The 19,954-nt window shown below is 43.9% G+C and overlaps 1 protein-coding gene across 1 annotated transcript; it reads right to left on the reverse strand.

Moving 5' to 3' along the window:
* Positions 1-638: 638 nt before the first annotated feature.
* Positions 639-19,889, reverse strand: RETREG3 (reticulophagy regulator family member 3). Its single transcript, XM_027516929.1, has 9 exons — positions 19,546-19,889; positions 8,323-8,429; positions 7,194-7,224; positions 6,161-6,287; positions 5,434-5,518; positions 4,478-4,615; positions 3,394-3,476; positions 2,631-2,763; positions 639-2,229 (listed from the first exon to the last, which is right to left on the reverse strand). Exons 1-9 carry the CDS (start codon positions 19,782-19,784, stop codon positions 1,772-1,774), a joined length of 1,401 nt encoding a protein of 466 aa, XP_027372730.1. The 5' UTR covers positions 19,785-19,889; the 3' UTR covers positions 639-1,771.
* Positions 19,890-19,954: the final 65 nt, after the last annotated feature.

A 19,954-nucleotide genomic window follows, 5' to 3' on the forward strand; every position in this document is an offset into this window, starting at 1 on the left:
AGACCTTTCAAGGCTAAGACACCATTCAATGTTAAGTCTCTTAAAGGTTGTTCTCATACAAGATTTATTCCCCAGCACCCCTCCCACCCTCATCCCCATCCGGATTCACAGTGGAGGACTAAGGAGATTCAGAGCAGGATCCGCAGGTACAAAACACACCTTCCAAAGATTTTGCTCTCCTTCCTTTTCTCCCTCCTGCCAACTCCCAAGGCCTGAAGCTACACACACTCATGCAAACGCCAAAATCCCACTCCTTTCCCACACCTCCTGTTTTCTTCCACATCAGAGCTCACCTGTAAGACATCTGGGCTCTGAGAAGAGAGGTGTCCAAAGTCTGAGAACCCTAAAGCGAGGGAGAGGCTGTTACTCTCAACTTCACACAAAGGGAAGTGACTGAATCAGACACCAAGCTCTTCTCTCCTCTCACCGTTGACTATTTTTACTCCCTGGCCTCTACCTTGTCCATCAACCAAGAGCAAACACGTTAGCACACTCCCACCTGCAGCACGTGAAAACTGGCTCTGTCCAACATCCATCACCCAGGTGCGGGGTGTTGGAGGGAGTGGTCCCTGAGGATCAGCAAAGGGGTAATTTATGTGGAGGGACAGATGATTAGGAGAATTTGGCTTGAGCTCTGATTGGGGAGGCATGGGTTTAGAACTAGTGATCATTTTGTTTTTGTCTCACATGATTTTTACTAGGGGCAGTAGAATATAGATACCCCATACAGGGGTTTCTGCTGATTACAGACACATTCTCGCTAACTGGGCTCATCTTAAAAGAGGCCCTGCCAAACTGGGCAGTTGAAAACAAAATTATTAAAGGAGCTGAACAGAGGGTAAGAAGAGCTGGTGCAAGAAGAGCTGGTGGCTCCTGGGATGAATGCCACTGAGCCGTCTGTAAAGTGCTACTCTGACATTGCCTGTGTGGGATTACTGCTTCTCCAAAGGAGGAGCAGAGGAAGGAACGGGAACACGGAAATGGTATGGAATGGTATGGTATTGCTATGCTCGTTGCTCAGGCTGATGGGTAAATGGAGCCAGGGGTTAGCAGCACCAAAAATAACCAGGCAGCTCCAAAACAGTGAGTGAGTCTGGGAGCTACAGAGGCGTTCACCCTCCCAACCCACTGACCCCACAGCCCAAAGTAATGTGGAAGAGGCCCACCCACACCTCATGTTCACATTCTAAAACTTCACAAGCAAGATTCTGGAGCACTAGGGGCTAGGCCTCAAGAAATGAGGATGGGCTGAGGCAAGGGGAACAGGCCTGCTCTGCAGAACCAAAGGACAAGTTTGCTTAGAAAAAGGCAAATCAACCATGGCTTAGCAAAAGAGGACAGTAAAACTCTTCCAGCTGCCTGACTCGGAGCTCTAGGGAGATGATAAACGGAGGAAGGAAGGGAAGGGATCTATTCACTGAGGGCCTCTGACCACCCAGACCTAGAAGCACACAGCAGCATCCCCTCAAAAGGGAACCAATACCCCTGACTACTTTGTTCCCCAAAAGTACCACCATCCTGATGGAGAGAAGTGTCCCTCAGGGGAGCACACTCTCACTTCGGTGACTTGAGCTCAGATATCAGCATCTAGCTGATAGCAAGGGAGTGAGTATCCTCTCTGAGTAGGCCTCTGAGCATCAGCCAGGCCACCGTGCATACTATATATAATTCAGAGGGTTGGACCTGGGTTCTTCCCTTGCCCCTTCACCTTAAGTGGAATGGGGAGAAGAAAACTTAAACCACAGTGACCCCCCCCAAAGGAAGTCTCTCCTCAGTGGCTCCTGGAACTGGCAGGGTCCAGCTGATTCAGCTCTGACTGGTCCAGAAGTTCAAAGTCATCCCCCTCAGCATCAGTGTCCAGGTCTGAACTGGGTGCCCTGAGGACACCTCTGGTGGCTCTCCGGGGAGGTAGGCCAGAAGGGCCTGGCTGGGAGGCCCCTGACAGGGCCAGTTGGATCATGCCCTGCGAAACCAGGCTAGCAAGGTTGCTGGTGAGATTGGATCCTGCAGGCAGGGCACCAAGCAAAAGCTCCGGCAGTGCGGCCTCTTCCCGGCTGGCAGGGGGGCCCTGAGACTCCCCAGCCCCCGGCGGGGACCGGTACATCAAGCTGGGCATCCCAATGCTGGTATCGTCCTCGTCATCCAGGCCCGTAGGATCCACGTTAATGGAAGGGAAGTCTGGAAGGTCTCTGGCGAAGGATTCCTCTGGATCACTGTGACCATCTAGGTCTGGGAGAACAGAGGAGTGTCTGAGACATGGCAACCGCCTGGCCTTCCTGTGCCCCAGCCCCACCACGTCAGCCCCAAATAACCAGATGTTTCCACCCTGGATTTCTGGCACTGGTCAGCCTTCCCCCTCCACTTATAGACTGCTGTTACCTTTACTGGCCAAAGAACTTCCCCTTTCTCTGCCATGTCCCCCATGAGCTTTGATCCTGAGGCCACTAAGCGACTGAGGACTTCCAGGGGAGCAGCAGTGCCATCTGGCTGGAGCCATGCCCCTAAAGCTGCTCCACCACCTAATCCACAGCTCGGAAAACAGGTGAGGCGGGGGTAGTGTCCCTGCTGCCTGCAAAGCTGAGTGGCAACAGTCAGAGCCAGTATCAATTTGGGTCCAAGGTTCCTCTCACCTTCAGAGCCTTCTGTTAGAGGTGTTTGGCCCCGTGAAAGGTTGAATGTACCGTTGTCTGTACAGGAGACCTCAGCATCCGAGTGCTCGGAGTCTGTGATGGCCAGTTCCCTGGCAACAGTGGAATCATCCAGCTGAGGTAAAGACAAGACCAACAAGCATGAAGAAGCGGTGCCATTAGAAAACAGATGCAGTCTGCCACTTACAGCTTCACCAGTGAGCTGGCCCCAAAGGCTACCCCTAAGGCTAACAGTGTAACCAGGCATGGATGGCGACTTCAGTCAGAATCCTGACCCCTTTCAGGTTGCTCCCCCAGGGAAAACACTCTTTTTCATCAATCTTGAGCCCAGGAAGGAAAGCAGCCTTGATAGTCAACCAGCCACTTATACTCTGATGCAAATAACTGACCCAGAGAATACTTTTCACAGGTGGCCAGGAGGAAATGCACAGGTTACCGCTTGACCTAAGGCAAGCTGGGCTGTTTAAAGAGAGATCAGGCCAGTTGCAGAAGTTCTGCCCTGATGGCAGGGGTTAAAAGGAGACATGGAAGAGGGTGTGCTGGTCACCAAACTCAAACAAAGATCTACATACAAAGTCCCAATATAATACTAGCTTCTCTCCTCACTGCTCTTGGGGGCAAGGAAGGTCCTTGGAGAGCCCACAGTGACCCTGGAAACCTGTTTACTGTCTAAACAGGAGTACCAGATGGTAAAAAAGGAGCTAAAAAAACTGGCCAGTGAGGCAGCTCCCCACACCCCAGATACCTGAGGACAGAAGGCAGCAAGCTCCTCCTCGCTGTCACTGTGGTTGTCCGCAGCACGCTCTGGGTGGAGAGCTCTGCGCCGCACTGTGTGGGAAGAGCAGAAGCCATGAACACCTTCCCTTGAGGGCAAACTCCCGCCCTCTTCGAATTTCAAAGGCATTAAAGTCAGAATACCAGAGAATGAACCCCTTAAACCTACATAACGATGTCTGAGGAAGGAACTGCCTAAGTAGCAAGGTAAGCTAATAACATAACACAGGAAAGAAACCCTTTCTGTTCTGGTCAGATCAACTACCAGTCTTGTCAACAAGCCTCAAGCTCAGCTAAGAACAGATCAGATATCAGTGTGAAAGTGGATACTATCACAGAGAAGGCAAAGGGAGACACCCCACTGGGCTGAACCAGGCTTCTGAGGAGTGGTACTGTTCAACTGGCTGCATCAGGCGGAGCCAGGCCTTGGCACCCATGTGCAGGGCTCTTAGAAGGCCAGGGCTTAATGAAGACCCAAGCCGACCACACCACAGAAGAGAGGGAAAAGCTCGCTCGACTGTCGTTTGTGGGTTGGAGGATCTCAGGCTAGTATACACCCGGCTTCAGAAGCCAGTTTTCAATCACTTTGGGAAGGCAGCTTTCAGGAGTGAACAGAGGCCCACCTGAGGAGTTTAAAAGACCTACTCTGCCATTTACTAACCGTGAGCTTCAGTTTCCTCAACCAGAAAAGGAAAATATCACCCTCTTTTTAAGGGTGTTGTACAGACAATGTATGCAGAGCAGCCAGCTCAGTGCTTGGGCACATGGGACGTGCTTCATAAAAAGCAGCTAACACTGGGACTATCTTCACTGTCTTTTATATGACTTGGGAGAACTTGTCTCATATTTGTCTAAAATGGGAGTGTCTAGAATTCCAAAGGGAAAAATTGGTAAGCCTGCAGAGTTCCCTAGAGTAGATCATCACTTTTACCTACCACCCCGCTACGCACCAACCACATCCCACTTCTCCATGTTCAAGGACCTATGACGCCAAACCTCTGGGCTTCTCCTCCCCAAACTGCCCAAATGGACGGAAGGTTCCCCTGGACACTTACATTGTCTCTCTCTCTGCTTGGACATCATGTAGCCACGAACGCTGAAGTCCAGCCGCTGCAGTGCGGGCTTCAGCCGTACATACACTCGGTCCCACAGTCGGTGGTACACAGCGAGGGGCCACATCATGACAGTGACAACTGAGAGGAGTGAGAAAGAGTGGTGAGATGGAGAAAGGGCTGCATACACAGTCCTCACTGTCCCTCTGCCGTGTGTCCTTAGGGCTGGGACACTTAGTGTGGGACGGTCCTGCTTAATTCTGCAGGTCATCTTCACGAGGTGAAGATTTTTGGGGTCAGAGACTTCTGTAGCCCTGACAGGGCTGTGCACGGTGGGCTGTGCTGCTGACACATCAAGGGCAGAACCAGTGCTGTCACCTGCATATGGGTGTCGCTGAGTCATAAACACGACCAGATGGTAACAATGCCTCGGCAGCTACACAACACATCATTCGAGCTTCTGCTATATAATCACCAGGGTCATTATTGCTCAGTTCTTCCAGCCTCAAGTAGACAGAGTTCATGCCAATATGAAGTAACTAAATTTACAAAACTGCTCTGGAGGGGTGGGGTGGGGGGAAGTGCTCCAGGTAAACAGAACCTAGTAACCTACAGAGTAAACAGAATCTAGAACAGAATCCTAAGAGTTATGTCCTACTGTTACACAATACACTGACTCTAAAAATTCCCTCCTGAAATAGGAACAGACAGTCCTTTCTTTATAGCTGGTTAGTGGACCCTTGTCAGTTTCTAAAATTCGGTAAGAAAAGGACTTTATATGTGGGAGCTTGACAGGTAAGAAGAAAGGTATTTTCATGACTCTAAACAGGACATGAAAATAAAAAAGGTCATTTCCTGGAGAACAAAAATATAAAAGTCCTCTCTCTAGACAAAGTTAGCTATGGCTAGAGAAGCTATGAGTAGGTTAAGCTTGTGGGGGAGGTATATATCGTACTTACGAATTAAGTAGGAGAGCAGGAGCCCAGGGATGTAGCGGCCCAAGACAGCCAAAAAGGTCAGTATCCCACAGCTCAGCAAGCAGAACTAGGGGTGTCAGGAAACAATATTAAGTTTCTGCTATATGGCAGGGGATGGGGTGGGGATGGGGAGCAGGTAAGATGGAATGTGACTGAAATGATTTTTTATGACCTCTGAATAAAGCATGGACATGTCAGAATGACATGTACCTAGCCACTGCTGCTGCTGATGATTCTGCTGGGGAGGAAAGGGAGCATGTCCACTTCTATTCAAACTCTTCTCACATGGCTAACCCCACAGGGCTGCACCTTTCATGCTGGGAAATGGTTTGAATAGGACTGAGCCAAAAATTCTCTCTGAAAACAAGTGCTGGTGGTGGGCTTTTTTAAGGCAAAGTAAAATAAAATGAAAAACTCAACCACTTACCACATGTTTAATATGACACAGAATGCACACAAGCAAGCTTTCTTTCCCATCTTGGGGCAGGAAGATGGCCTAATCTAAGTGGCAAGCACCTGAAGGAGTCATCGAGTTCTTGCCTTAGTCCTAGTGGCTGGTCAGAAGCCCCTTCCTATGACTTCCCTTGTCTCTACCAGCACCATGGTCTTTTCTTTCTTGAATGAGGATAGGTAGTAAAAGGGCTGTTTCAGTTTAGCATGAACTGAACTGAGAAGCCAGAAATGAGAGTGAAAAAGGGAAGAGTCTTACCTTGCCTGGGTTTTGCTTTTTGAAAAGCAAAAGATTCCTTATGAAAATGGTCCCACTAACCCAGACTTCAGCTACGTGGTGGCAGAGCTCGGGCACGCTGAGTAACCGAGGGTGCACAAAACCCCAGCTACGGGAAAGAGAAGGGGGAGCTGTGAAAGGAGGGTGCTGAGGGTTCCCCCCCCATCTCACTTTGAAGGCAGCTGATGGTTCCGGGTTTAAATAGGGGCTTGGGGAGTGGCTAGCCCGAGGTGCTCTAGAGGTGAAGCACGACTTTCTTCTTGGCTCTCCAGGTTGAAACTTGAATTTAAGGACTAGGAGGGCAAACTTGTTCTGACAACTCCACCCTATGAGCCAGCAGCCCAATCCACGTGTGTAAACCTGCCACCAGCTCCTAGGCCCTTTGTGCTTAAAAGCATCTTTCCTGTGCTCAGACTATTGCAATTCACTGAGATTGCAATCCAGGAGAAAACACAAAGCACAGTCTGACAGCACTGTGGCGGGTGGGGTGGAGGTGATGGATGTGCCCCCTAGAGAGAAAACAAAACAAAACCAAAATAAACCCAGCAAAGACAATCCAACATATGACATGAATGAACTGAAAAATGAAAGCAGGAGCTGTAAGCCACAAGAGGAATCTTTGGCTTGCTGATGCCAGAAACGAATGTGTTTTCTGACCAGGAACTTTAAACAGCCAAAGGTAACAGAAACACTAAATGACCTGGTTTTTATAAAAGCCAGGAGACAAATGAGGTAAGTTGCCTCTAAGTTTTCACACGGGCTGAATAATTCCTTGGTACGTCAGCACGCTAATGTTGCTTTCTCAGAAATGTCTCTTACAAGTATCACAGGACGCTCAGCATCTCAACCTACTGCTGCCTGAACTTTAGGATTTGTTAAAATGATTATTTGCAACAGACTAGGTTCTCAGCTTCTAATCTGTATCCAGAACATGGAGTTAACAACCTGTAACCAGAATATTACAACAAGAGAATCAATCAGAGCAACAAAAAGGGATTTAATTAGCATTCCATACCTCTCATTGTCTAACACGCCGGGTCTTGGCACTACAATATTAAAACAAACACCAGCATTAGTTGGTAGGGAAAACAAAACATGAAAATGTTAGGCTGTTGGTCTGATAGCTCAAGTTTTAATAGGTGGGGGAAAGGAAAACAGTAACAGCCAATAAAAAGGAGACACCATGTTATACTGCCAGTTAGGGAGCTACAGACAAGGGAATGATAGCTAATGCCTGCTCATTTCTCTGGTAGGATGGGGTGGGAATTCAAATGGAGCATTAGGGCCCCTTCTAATTACTACAGCTGAGAGCCAAGGTGCACACAAAGAAGTTCATCCCACCCACCCCTCAAGTGTGTCTGGGTTGCTCATATGCATCAATGTGTGCCAGGTCATGAGGGCATGTTATGACTACTTTAACTCTGGAAATCTGCTATTCAAAAGAGACCTATTAACTACAATCAATGATGAAAAGTCTTCTGACATTCACTAGCCATAGGACAGGTGGGTGAACTACATGATTCCTTGAAGTCTCTGCAAAATAGGATGGGAATGTATTTAAAAACTGTACACTCTAGTTTGAATATTCTGCCAGCACTTCAAAAATAACATGTCCAACCTACATCAATTTTCCTCACTCTCAGTCTCCACCCAAACCAACTGCCCAGCCTGCCGCTGCCTACCTCTGCTAACTGTAATGCCACTCTTACTCCTCTCCTCGCTCTGAAATCCCAAAGCTGCTGTTATTCCTTACTCCCCTAACCTCCTATTTATCAGTCTTTTTAAACAATTTAAAAGAAATTCCTGAGAGGCAAACTGATACTGCCTTGGTATTGATGCAGTATCCAGTGAGGAAAATTATTTAACAACTTGATGACTATTTATTCCTCACACCAATTATGAAGGAAAGGATATCTCAGGTGGTGGATACAGATTTCCTGAGCTTAACAACAATGGGAAGGACAGAACTCAGCTCTAAGGCACTGTGGGTGGGGCGCTAGCCCTTCAAGTGTCTCCTAAAGCAAATAATTCAGACTTCAAAAGCTATTCCCAGCTTCACATACTCCTCCAGAAACTCCTAAAACTACAGGTAAAAATGATAGACAATTTCCGGTTCAGAATGTTCTAAGTCCTACCAAACTCACCTTTTATTTCAGGCCAGATTTTGTTCTTCCATTGATCTATACACACAATAATCATTGAGCTGAATGCAAGTAAAAACACAAGACGAAGGGATGTCAGGGCAAAGAACCTAAAGGGAAGGAGAAAGAGAAGATCGTTATCCACTTAAGCTAATTTTATAAAAGACCCTATGTGCACTACTGGTTCTGTGGTAAACAGACTTAAGTGCTAGCTATACACCTTGGGAAAAACCACTTAAACTCAACGGACTTTAGCTATTTTACCTATGGTGTAGACATAAGCATTTGCTTCTGCAAAGCCAAATGACTAAATCAAATAAACTTAGAGCCCCTTTCAACTTTCAAGTCTGTGATTCTATTAATTTCAAGAAGAAATTCATCTTTTTTGTTGTCTGTTTTGGGGTTTCTCGGCCACACTGCATGGCTTATGGGATCTGAGTTCCCCAACCAGTGACCAAACCTGGGCCCTCAGCAGTGAAAGCTCAGAGTCCTAACCACTGGATGGCCAGGGAATCCCCAAAATTCATTCTCGAACTGAACAAGTTGTTATGATGAAAGCAAACGTCTTTCTATAAAATTAGACCCTGGTTCAGGGCAATAAACTGACAGAGGTGCATTAAAGAACAGCTAACTCAATCAGACATCCTTTTTCAGATAAAGGAACAAAGGCTCAAAAAAGTGAACCAACTTGGTCAAGGACACACAAAAAGTGAGCACTGAAGCTCCATCTAAAAACCACTTCTTCAGAACTGACATCAACCCTTCTCAAACTTCCCAGAAAACCTGACTCATTTAATGAGGAGAACATTACTGATACCAAAGCCAGACAAAACACTACAAGAAAACTACAGTCCAATACATGTTATGAATATTGAGGCAAAAATCCTCAATAAAATATTATCAACATGAATTCAGCAGCATATTAAAAGGATTATATACCATGACTAATTCCAGGGACTTATCCCAGGAATACAAGGGTGGTTCAAGATACAAAAATCAACAACTGTAATGTATCGAATTAACAGAATGAAGGAAAAGCTAATTATTATTTGAAGGAATAAATATGGGTGCATAAAAAGATGTTTACAAAAAAATTGGGGAAATCAGAACACTGACAGTAGGTCTGAAAATATTAAGGAATTACTGTTAATTTGGGGGGATATGATGATATTATGGAAGTTCTGTTTTTAAAGAGTCCCTATCTTTTAGAGATACATACTAAGATATTTATGAATGAAATGACGTATTTGGGATTTGTGTCAAAACAATAGCCTGCCAAGGGGCAAAGGATGTGAAAGAAGAGGAAACAAGACTGACTGTGAGTTCTTCACTGCTGAAGCTGGGTGATGAGTACATGAAATTCCTTATGCTCTCCTCTCTACTTCTGTATATATTTAAAATCTTTCACAATAAAATTTTTTTTCAAAAAAAAAGACTGGTTCTTATGAATCTTTCTATGATCCAACTCAAAAGCCTCCAGGGCAGTGCCCTGCAGAGTGTCTGTAGTCCAGTGATTTTACCAGACTGTCAGGAAGTAAGTACAGAAACTGAAAGCAAGAATTTAGTAATTTTTATAGCAATTTGACCAAGTAATTTCGAACATAAGGATATATTTGGGTTTGTATTTTGTGTGCCTTTTTAACTTATCTAGTAACTTATTTATATTGTATTTTACAAAAATTTGATCAGATGTAGACCGGGGGAAAAAGACAACACTAGTCCTTCACTGAAGATGGTTTGAGAGACAACTGTTCTAAGATCTTTGTTGTTGCTGTTTAGTTGCTACGTTGTGTCCGACTCTTTGCAAATCCATGGACTGTAACCCACCAGGCTACTCTGTCCATGGGATTTCCCAGTCAAGAACTGGAGTGGGTTGCCATTTCCTTCTCCAGGGATCTTCCCAACCCAGGAATCGAACCTGCGTCTCCTGCACTGACAGGCAGATTCTTTAACACTGAGCCACCAAGGAATTAAGGGAGGCCAAATGCATCACCAGAGAAGCAGTTCAGCAGGGCAGTGAGGTATGGCTTTTAAAGCTAGATTGACTTGAGTCTTTCTCTGAACAGGCACTCTTAGTTGTATGACTCTGAGTAAATTAGCTTAAACCTCCTTAAGCCTCAGTTTCCTCATCTATATGTGATATTAACAATAACAAATCATGCAGGATTGTTTGGAGGTATAAGAAACAACATACTTAAGTCACTTATAAAAGTATTATAGTTGGCTTCCTTGGTGCTCAGTGGTAAAGAATCTGCCTGCCAATGCAGAAGACCTAGAGGCAATCTCTGATCCAGGAAGATCCCGCATGCTGTGGAGCAACCAAGCCTGTGCGCCACAACTATTGAGCCTGCGCTCTGGGGCACGGGAGCTGCAGCTACTGAGCCCATATGCCTAAAGCCCGTGCTCCTCAACAAGAAAAAGCCACTAATGAGAAGCCCGAGCACCTCAACTAGAGAGAGCAGCCCCTGCTCACCGAAACTTGAGAAAAGCCTGCACAGCAACAAAGACCCAGCAGAGGCAAATATAAACAAATAAAATTATCTTTAAAAATACCATGGTTGATCTTGCTAAAAAGACAAGAAAATACAAACAAGGCACCTATATATGCCCAATATATGTCCTATTCAATTTTACAAAGGAGCAGTGTTATTAGCTATCATCACAGCAACTGATCAAACGAGAATAAGGATGACCAAGAGATCATTCATGCTTATAAACGATCTCATCTTCTCAATACAACACGTGACCTAATGACCTGACATATTCACAGAATACCATACTAAGAGTATAATCCTTTTTTTTTTTTTTAGAAAAAGCTGTATCTATGAATACATAGATATACATACATACATATGCATGCAGGGACTGTCAGAGGAACTTTAATTTTGGTCTCTAGATGTTTTGCACTGTTTTCAATAAACATGAATCCATGTTATGTATTTTAAACAATACAAAAAATGAGGGATGGAAGAAACCAAGAATTTAAAGAAACCCAGTCACTAATGGCAACCCTATTCCAATATTTCCACCCCATCACTTCAAGGATACTGTAATTATACACGAAATTAAAGAATGAAAGTAGTTTAACAGGAGTAAGCCTCAAGAGCTGCCCCAAGGCCATTAATCTTCTCTCCAAAGCCAGTTCATCACCTCAACAAACAAGGAAGTTTAACAAGGCCAAGGATAAGGGCTGAGAGCATCTTGCTCCCCCGTGCTGCTGCTTCCATGTCCCAGCAGCAGGATGTGGCACGACTCAGTGTTCTCTGAAGTACCTGCGAGGGCTCTCTAGGGAGGCAATCCAGACTATCTGCAACTTCCACTTTCCAGATCACAACTGCTAACGCAAATACAAACTGGGGTAGGGAAAGGATACTAAACTTTTCTAAGAAAGGTCAGTTTTTCAAAGATGACCGCAATAAAAATACAGTTTCTCGAAGAGCTGAACTATAGTCTGTTAGAGCCCCCACCTATGCTTCAACTCAATTCAAACATTTATTAATTGCCTACTATATGCTGAGGCCTTATGGTAAGTAGGCCAGTTACAGAAAAGAGTAACACATGGACCTTATTCTCAAGTGGATTTGTGTCAGTACGTGTTTGTAACATAGCATGATAAGATAACAATAACGATGAGGACATCTAAGCTGGGATTTGCAAAGGTAAGACAACACAGGAAAAGAGTGTGAGAAAGGAGAAGATATTCAGAGAGGGAGAACAGCCAGCTGGCATGACATATTTAGGGAACTACAAGTAGTCTGACAGAACTCAAACATAAAGAACAGAGGGAGAGGATGAGTATGAGGAGAAAGGAAGAAGTCAGACCATGAGGGACCTTTTATGACAAAGGGTACTGAATTTTATCCTGCACATAAAGGAGTATCAGCAAAGAGTTTTACAAATGGTCTATTTGCTGGATCATGAAGGCTAAAACTGCAAGCATCTTCTTGAACCAGATTAATCCTGGTCAGTAATGCAATTTTAGAGCCAGACACAGGATAACCTTTCCTTGAACAAGCCAACGCAGAAACTTAAGAGGAAGAAGAGCTTTTCTGTGAAGTGAGAGTCGCTCAGTCATGTCTTACTCTTTGTGATCCCTCAGACTATACAGTCCATGGAATTCTCCAGGCCAGAATACTGGAGTGGGTAGCTTTTCCCTTCTCCAGGGGATCTTCCCAACCCAGGGACTGAACCCAGGTCTTCCACATTGCAGGTGGATTCTTTACCAGTTGAGTCACGAGGGAAGCCCAAGAACACTGGAGTGGAAATCCCTTCTCCAGCAGATCTTCCTAACCCAGGAATCCAACCAGGGTCTCCTGTGCTGCAGGTGGACTCTTTACTAACTGAGCTGTGAGGGAAGCCCTAGGTAAAATAACAATTCTTGGAAAAATAGTTTCTTCCATATAGATAAAATATTAATTAATGGGAAGTTCACCTCAAACCACTAGAGTTGATCTCTTCAAGGTACCTGCATGCATACATGCTAAGTCACTTGTGTCTGACTCTATGGGACCCTATGGACCCTGCCAGGCTCCTCTGTCCATGGGATTCTCCAGGCAAGAGTACTGGAGTGGGTTGCCATTTCCTCCTCCAAGGGATCTTCCTCACCCAGGAATTGAACCAGCATCTCTTACATCTTCTGCACTAGCAGATAAGCTTACCACTAGCGCCACCTGGGAAGCCCCCTCCAAGGTACCTGAAAGTGAAACTGAAAGTCGCTCAGTGCATCCAACTCTTTGAGACCCCAAGGACTGTATAGTCCATGGAATTCTCCAGGCCAGAATACTAGAGTGGGTAGCCTTTCCCTTCTCTAGGGGATCTTCCCAACCCAGGGATCAAACCCAGGTCTCCCGCATTGTAGGCGGATTCTTTACCAGCTGAGCCACCAGGGAAGCCCAAGAAATACTGGAGTGGGAAGCCTATCCCTTCTCCAGCAGATCTTCTCGACCCAGGAATCAAACCGGGGTCTCCTGCATTGCAGGCAGATTCTTTACCAACTGAACTATCAGGGAAGACAATATCAAATGTTATTAATTCCTTTAGGGGTCTATCAAATATAAAAGAATATGGATAAGTGTGTACACCTTTCCTTCAGCCTCAATACTAAATTCTTAAAAGGAAATATCAGTCTCAGATTGGTGTGTTTGGAATATAGTGAAGTCACATTATACTTTTATTTTATGGAGGTAACTTGGCTGTGACAGAGGATGAGATGGTTGGATGGCATCACTAACTCGATGGACATGAGTTTGAGTAGGCTCTGGGAGTTGGTGATAGGCAGGGAAGCCTGGCGTGCTGAAGTCCATGGGATTGCAAAGAGTCAGACACGACTGAGCGACTGAACTGAACTGCACTGGAGGCCTACCTGTTAAAAAAAATAACCAACTCTGCAACTATGTACAAGGACAAGACATAATTGAAGATAAAGTACTTGTGAGATTGGTGTAAGTAAGGAATGAAGACAAATAAGGGAGGATTCCTCTGGATTAGTTCCGTCTTCCAATGTCTATTTCTGCAAGCCAAAAAATTCACATACAGATATAACAGTGTAAAAGCTGGATAAGACAACATGCAAAACATTTTTCAGCAACTATAATCATCATGAGAACTTTCCAACTTAGCAAAAACAACTACAACTGCAGTCAACTCTGGATATTCACATGTGAATTATTTAATTTGATTATTGCCCACAGCCCATTACTCCTACCAATTGTAGAAGGTTCACAACAGACTTTTCCTTAATGATATTTATTTATTTATTTTATTTCTAATGGCAAGCATGTTTGTAGAAGAAATTTCAGAAAATATACTTCATAATTAAGGAAGAAAATAAAAATAAAATTAATACACTATTACCAGTCTGACAAAAAAAATTTTTTTACCCTAAATCTGGTCAAGCCTCTAGATTCAGCTACCAATTTACAGGAAACACACAGAAGAGCACAGAGGAACGTGTTAAGCCACAGGGATGCAATCAGCAAAATACAATCTGTAGGACACTTTACAGGACAAACTGGTTTCTTGCCTCAAAACAAGGAGGAGGTGGAAAAGAACTGGGGTATAGAAGACACAAAATTGGCCAAGAACTGAACATTTTTAAAGCTAGATACATGGTGATACATAATATTATTCTGCCTCTTATATATATGTTCTCCAATTTTCCAAAGTAAAAAGCTTAAAAAATAAATAACTCATTATCCACACACATATCCCAAAATATCAAGAGAGATTATTCCCTTCAGTTAAAAAAATATTCACATATAAAATACTCCATGGGAAAAAAAAAAAAATACTCCATGGAAGGATACAGGGTACCTGGTTTAAAAACGTTCTCCTTCACTTAAAAATCCATAGATATGTTTTTCTTTATCACCAGAAAAGCACTCACAACTTGAGGATGATTAATTACATCATACACAGATACAATTAGTTTTTAAACCTTTCCCTAATTGAACTGAGATGCTTCCAATGTTTGATGTAATAAAACTCTGTATCACTGAGCATAAATCTGACCTTACTTATGATTACTTTAAATGGAAGTACTAGGTCAAAGGAGAAGGCAATGGCACCCCACTCCAGTACTCTTGCCTGGAAAATCCCATGGACGGAGGAGCCTGGTGGGCTGCCGTCTATGGGGTCACACAGAGTCGGACACGACTGAAGCGACTTAGCAGCAGCAGCAGCAGCAGCAGCACTAGATCAAAAACCATTAACTATTTTAACAGCATTACAGAGATACAGTTTGCATACCATAAAATATACCTTGTAAACAGTCAAATTCAGTGTTTTTTGGTATCTCAGAGTTGCAACTATCATAATTATCTGATTTAGAACATTTTAATCACCCCCAAAAAAACCCCATGCCAGTTAGCAATCACTCCCAATTTCTCCCAAGCCCTTGAAAAGGTAGTAACTTTTTAAGTGTCTTAATACTGTTGCCTAGTTTCCAGAAAGGCTGTCAAATTCATATTCCTATCAACCATACATCAGATTTTCCATATTTTGCCCAGAATTAAATACTATCATTTTTAAAAACCTAATAAGCAGAAATTAGTAATTCACTGCCACTTATATTAGATTTTTTATTATTAATGAGTATAAATGTATATATCCATTGATTTATTATTGTTTGGGTTTTTTTGTCCTTTTATAAATTATCCACCCCCTTTATTAGGGGCTAAAATTCAATTAACTATCAGTCTAAATAAAATACTTATTAGAAAAACAATCTGGTGTCCAGAAAAATCATGAGAAATTTCAAAAAGAAACAATTTTTTGAGGTCAACAAAACCATGGATCCTCATCATTGGTATCGGTAAATTAGAGTCTGCTATAATCATAAACAAAAGAAAGATCACATGTCTATTTCAATCAAAGAAGATACTATTTCTGGGTTTCTTTGTTATTACAGAATAAGCTTCTCTCAGTGGCACTTCAGAACAAAGCAGCCCATCCTATAGGGACAGAAAGCCCATTATTGTACAGCACTTGCGGCTGTCTGGTTAATGAGCCAGTCACTGGTAAATTAGAAAGACAAAAAATTAACATAACCTATATCGTGTAGTGCTGGTTGCTGCCTGTACAAAACCAGAAATGAAACCAGCTAGCTGCAAACGACCCACCTTATGTTAATGGACAGAAAGCACCCAACCTTAAAATCAGAACAGATAAAAACTTTTGGCAAAAAAAAAAGAAATAAAAAAAGAAGCCAAGGCAGCTCTGGGAATCCTCCCTGCTCAGGGAGACAGTGAAGGACTGGGAAGCCTGGCATGCTACAGTTCATGGGGTACCAAACAGTTGGACACGACTTAGCGACTGAGCAACAACAAGGCATCTCTGGGAGTCCTTCCTGCTACCAAATGCAAGAAGAACCCTCCAAAGACCATCATCAGAAACATCTGCTCAATAGATTCCATCTGAAATTTGATATACAGATTTTTTTTTCACAGAATAAATGCCTCTACTTAATAGGCCCTCCTTTCCATTTCCTATCTCTCACTACTATTTTCCCCCCCTCAAATTCTAACCTTTTAAATCAGCGTTACTGTATAACCACTTCTTGGGTCATTTTTTCACTTGGGGGTATTTTTCCTGGGGAGGAGGGCAGGGAGGGAATCACCTTTTTCCCATTGCGAAAACAAGAGATTTCCTAATACCCACTAAAATATAGTATGGTTAACTCAGACTTAGTGACTCTAAAAACAGATCCCAACAGAGATCTTATCAAAGAGAAAAAAAAGTTTGTGGACTGCTCTAAATCAATATTCCTAACCTCCTAGAATCACAGAATGTGAGACTGGAAAGGAGCTCAGCAGTCATCTGCCCCCTGCTCCCAGTCCCCTACCCCTGTGAACCATGTGCTTTTCATAGGAGGCAGTACAAGGGCTTAGAGTTTACACTCCTTTCCAGGGCTCCTTTATCCTTCCCTTATCTCCTAGGAATGAGTCCAACCAAAAAGTTATTAGAACCTGTTTTTTTCTTATCCTGTCAGGATAGATTCTTGCTGACTCAGATATTCTTCCCCCAAATTACTCATTTACAGGTGCTGTTGAGGCTAACGAAAATACAGGCCTGATATTGATAAGGAAGGCCTGATATTTCTGTTGTTATACTAGAGAAAATAACATATAAGTGACAAGGAGCAATACAGGCTAAAGATCACAATCACTGTAATTTTTCTGGAACTGGAAAATAAGAAGGAAAGCCTTGAAATACTATAGGAGCTAGGCATCTCATCTATCCCTATCTTTTATGTTCTTTATTAAAATGTAAAAGGGCACATTCACGGGTACAGGAAAACCTCAACTGAGAAGATAGAACATTGAAAGTTAAGAGCTACCTACCTGAATTCTGATGATTTGTTTGTACTCCTATTCAGTCTTCTAATACCTCGAAATGTATAAAACACCTCAGTTAATGATGTATCATTATTCAAAACAAGTAAAGAAAAATAAAATGCTTCAGATTTGATTTCTCTCTGACCTGCACCGAAGACCCACCTGCATTTCCTATATACCTTTTTAAATGAAATGAGAACAAAGCAATTACTCTTTGACATTCCTAAGCAAAATATCTACACCCATATTCAATTTGATGCTACTGGAATGTAGTCTGACTTTTATTTTGAACCTCAAATCACCTTCCACGGAAGCTCATTTCCTAAAACAAACCACCCTGTGAACTCCAATGTTAAACAACCCTCACTTCTGGATCCTTACCACCATCAGTCAGTCATTTTGTAACCTTCACAGGTATGAGTCCTCTCAATAAATGGTACACCCAGTTCTTTCACTCTCAAGAGTCACACCCTCATCTTGTTACATCTCTCCCCCACCTACTTAGAGCCTGATGGGAATGTAACAAGAGTAAATGCCTACTGGATACACAGCAGGCAAGCTACCAGGAAATGCCAGAGATAAAGACTAATGGGTGTCAATGCATTAAGAGACCCAGGAGAAAGGAGAAAGGGATCTGACATTCTAAACATTGCATATTAGTAAACTTAAGTAAATGCTATTGGGAACCAGCAAATTAAAGGTAACTGTAACATTTAAACACATGTATGAGCAGACTTCCACCCCACATTCTACCCAGAAAATCTCTCAGGCAAGGATCATGTGGAAGGTCCTCTCCTCAAAAATAACAACATATATGCTACTGATCTATGTGCATTAATAAACCCTTGCTTTATCAGAATTCATTTAAATGCTGCCAATGTTTTTATATATCAGTCACACTTTAATACAAACTGATTCATGATCAGCTCTTTTCCTAATAATACAATCCCATTGTAGGCAAAGAAGTTTTGACTTAATGGTCTGGGGCTACGGTCTGGGATGTGGAGGTGAGAGGAAAAGAAGATAAGGTCATTTGGGGAAACGCTCCAGAATGAGGTGCTACAGTTAAAAGTTTCCTAACAGAGAGCCTGGGGGGGAGTAGGTACCTGGGGATCAAGGAAGAAGCACTACCAAAAATAAATGAAGAATCCTGAAGGAAAAGTTTATCAAGTTTGCTCAAGACTCTAGAAGCAACAAATATCAAGAGATTGCTGTGACACCTCTAACCCAAGTCTCCTTCAAACCGGGAGACGATTACTGTAATATATACCTCCGTAGTGTGTCTTCCTGTCAATGAACTTAGAATTATTTGTTTGCTCCAGCTCACTAAAAACGTTCTTTCAAAGGATAACAAATACTTTGGTTTTAAAACCAAGAATTTCAAGAGGAAAGATACTTCTAGCAAAAACAATTATGTTTTGGAAACACACACTTTGTTTCAGGCTTATCCAGAACTGCTTTATTTTTCATTCAGCTGTAGAAACCCCCCCCTACACTTGAGTTCCCTTGGAATCTGATCAGTAATACTTCCCTAGTTACGAATAAATTCAAACTCTGCTTGGCAGATCCTATGAAGACCTAAGTTCACTTCAGGAGATGACAACTCAGGGAAGCAGCAGTTCCATTTTCACACAGCATGACACAGACAGATTCTTTAAGCATATTTTTAGCCCTACTATCCCAGCTCAGAAAAACAAACACTATTAGACACCCTCAATTTCCTTGTATATAAACCGTGGCGAAGGATGCTCCTCTAATTCCTTGAAACACAGAGAAGTCGTCTTAAGTGGCTTTGAAATGAGTGAAATCCCACAATTACTATTTCATAACTGTCTTCAAAAGCTTGTGATTTTCTTTCAAGTTGCAGTTATGGAGGCTCTCACGGACTCTCAGACTTTGCAAACTTCCTGAGTGGGCAAAAGGATGTCTATCTAACATGCTAATTCAGGTCGTTTAAGCCTGTTTCCTTATTACACCTATGGATCCCTTTTCAAGATCTCACGCCTTACTCACCTACCCCAACAATAAGTACTAAGATCTCGAGACTGTTGAGCAGACAAGAGAAGGGAGGTGATGGCCTTAACGGGACACAGCTTCTCTTGGCTAAAATGAGGCGCCTTCGCTCACTGCGAGCGGCTCAAGATGTTACTAGAAGCTCCTGCCAGATGTGCGGGGCGAGGGTGCACGTAAAGCAGGGGAAACAACTGGAAGGCCCTAAGAACTGCGGTGCCAAAACCTCAGGCGGGATAGAGTGGAAGGAGGTGAGACAAAATTAGGCAGGTATAGGTAGGAGCCAGTGCAGCGAAGAAAACAAAGGAGGCGAGAGAGAGAGCCTTAGAGAAACCTGACGAATTCGCGCCTCGGAGGGTTTCCGAGGATCCAGTTCTCTCACCAGAAAGCCGCGTTCAGCCCCAGGCACCACAGGGCGCTCCTGGCTGGCCGCTCCCACACCAGGGCTGCCTGCACTCGGCTCAGCAGAGGCTCGTAAGGCCCCAGCACCTCCACCAGGGCCCGGTGCGCCGCCTCAACCTGCTGGTCCCGCTCCCAGGAGCCTGACATAGGGCGGCGACCCTTGAAAGTCTGACCGGAGGCTGGGCCTGGGGCCTCGGCCACCCCCTCTGCCTCCGCCATCTCCCCCCTGCAGCCACAACATCCGGGGCCACGGCCCGACAGTCACAATAATATCAACTGCGCAGATGCGCGAAACGGCGAGGGAGGCCGCATCCCTCCACAGCGCGCCTGCGCGAACGCTCTTGGTCGCGTACATCCCAGGACGAAGAACACTGCGTCAAAATTACGTC

Source organism: Bos indicus x Bos taurus, chromosome 19, assembly GCF_003369695.1.
Source record: "Bos indicus x Bos taurus breed Angus x Brahman F1 hybrid chromosome 19, Bos_hybrid_MaternalHap_v2.0, whole genome shotgun sequence".
Classification (NCBI taxonomy): Eukaryota; Metazoa; Chordata; class Mammalia; order Artiodactyla; family Bovidae; genus Bos; species Bos indicus x Bos taurus.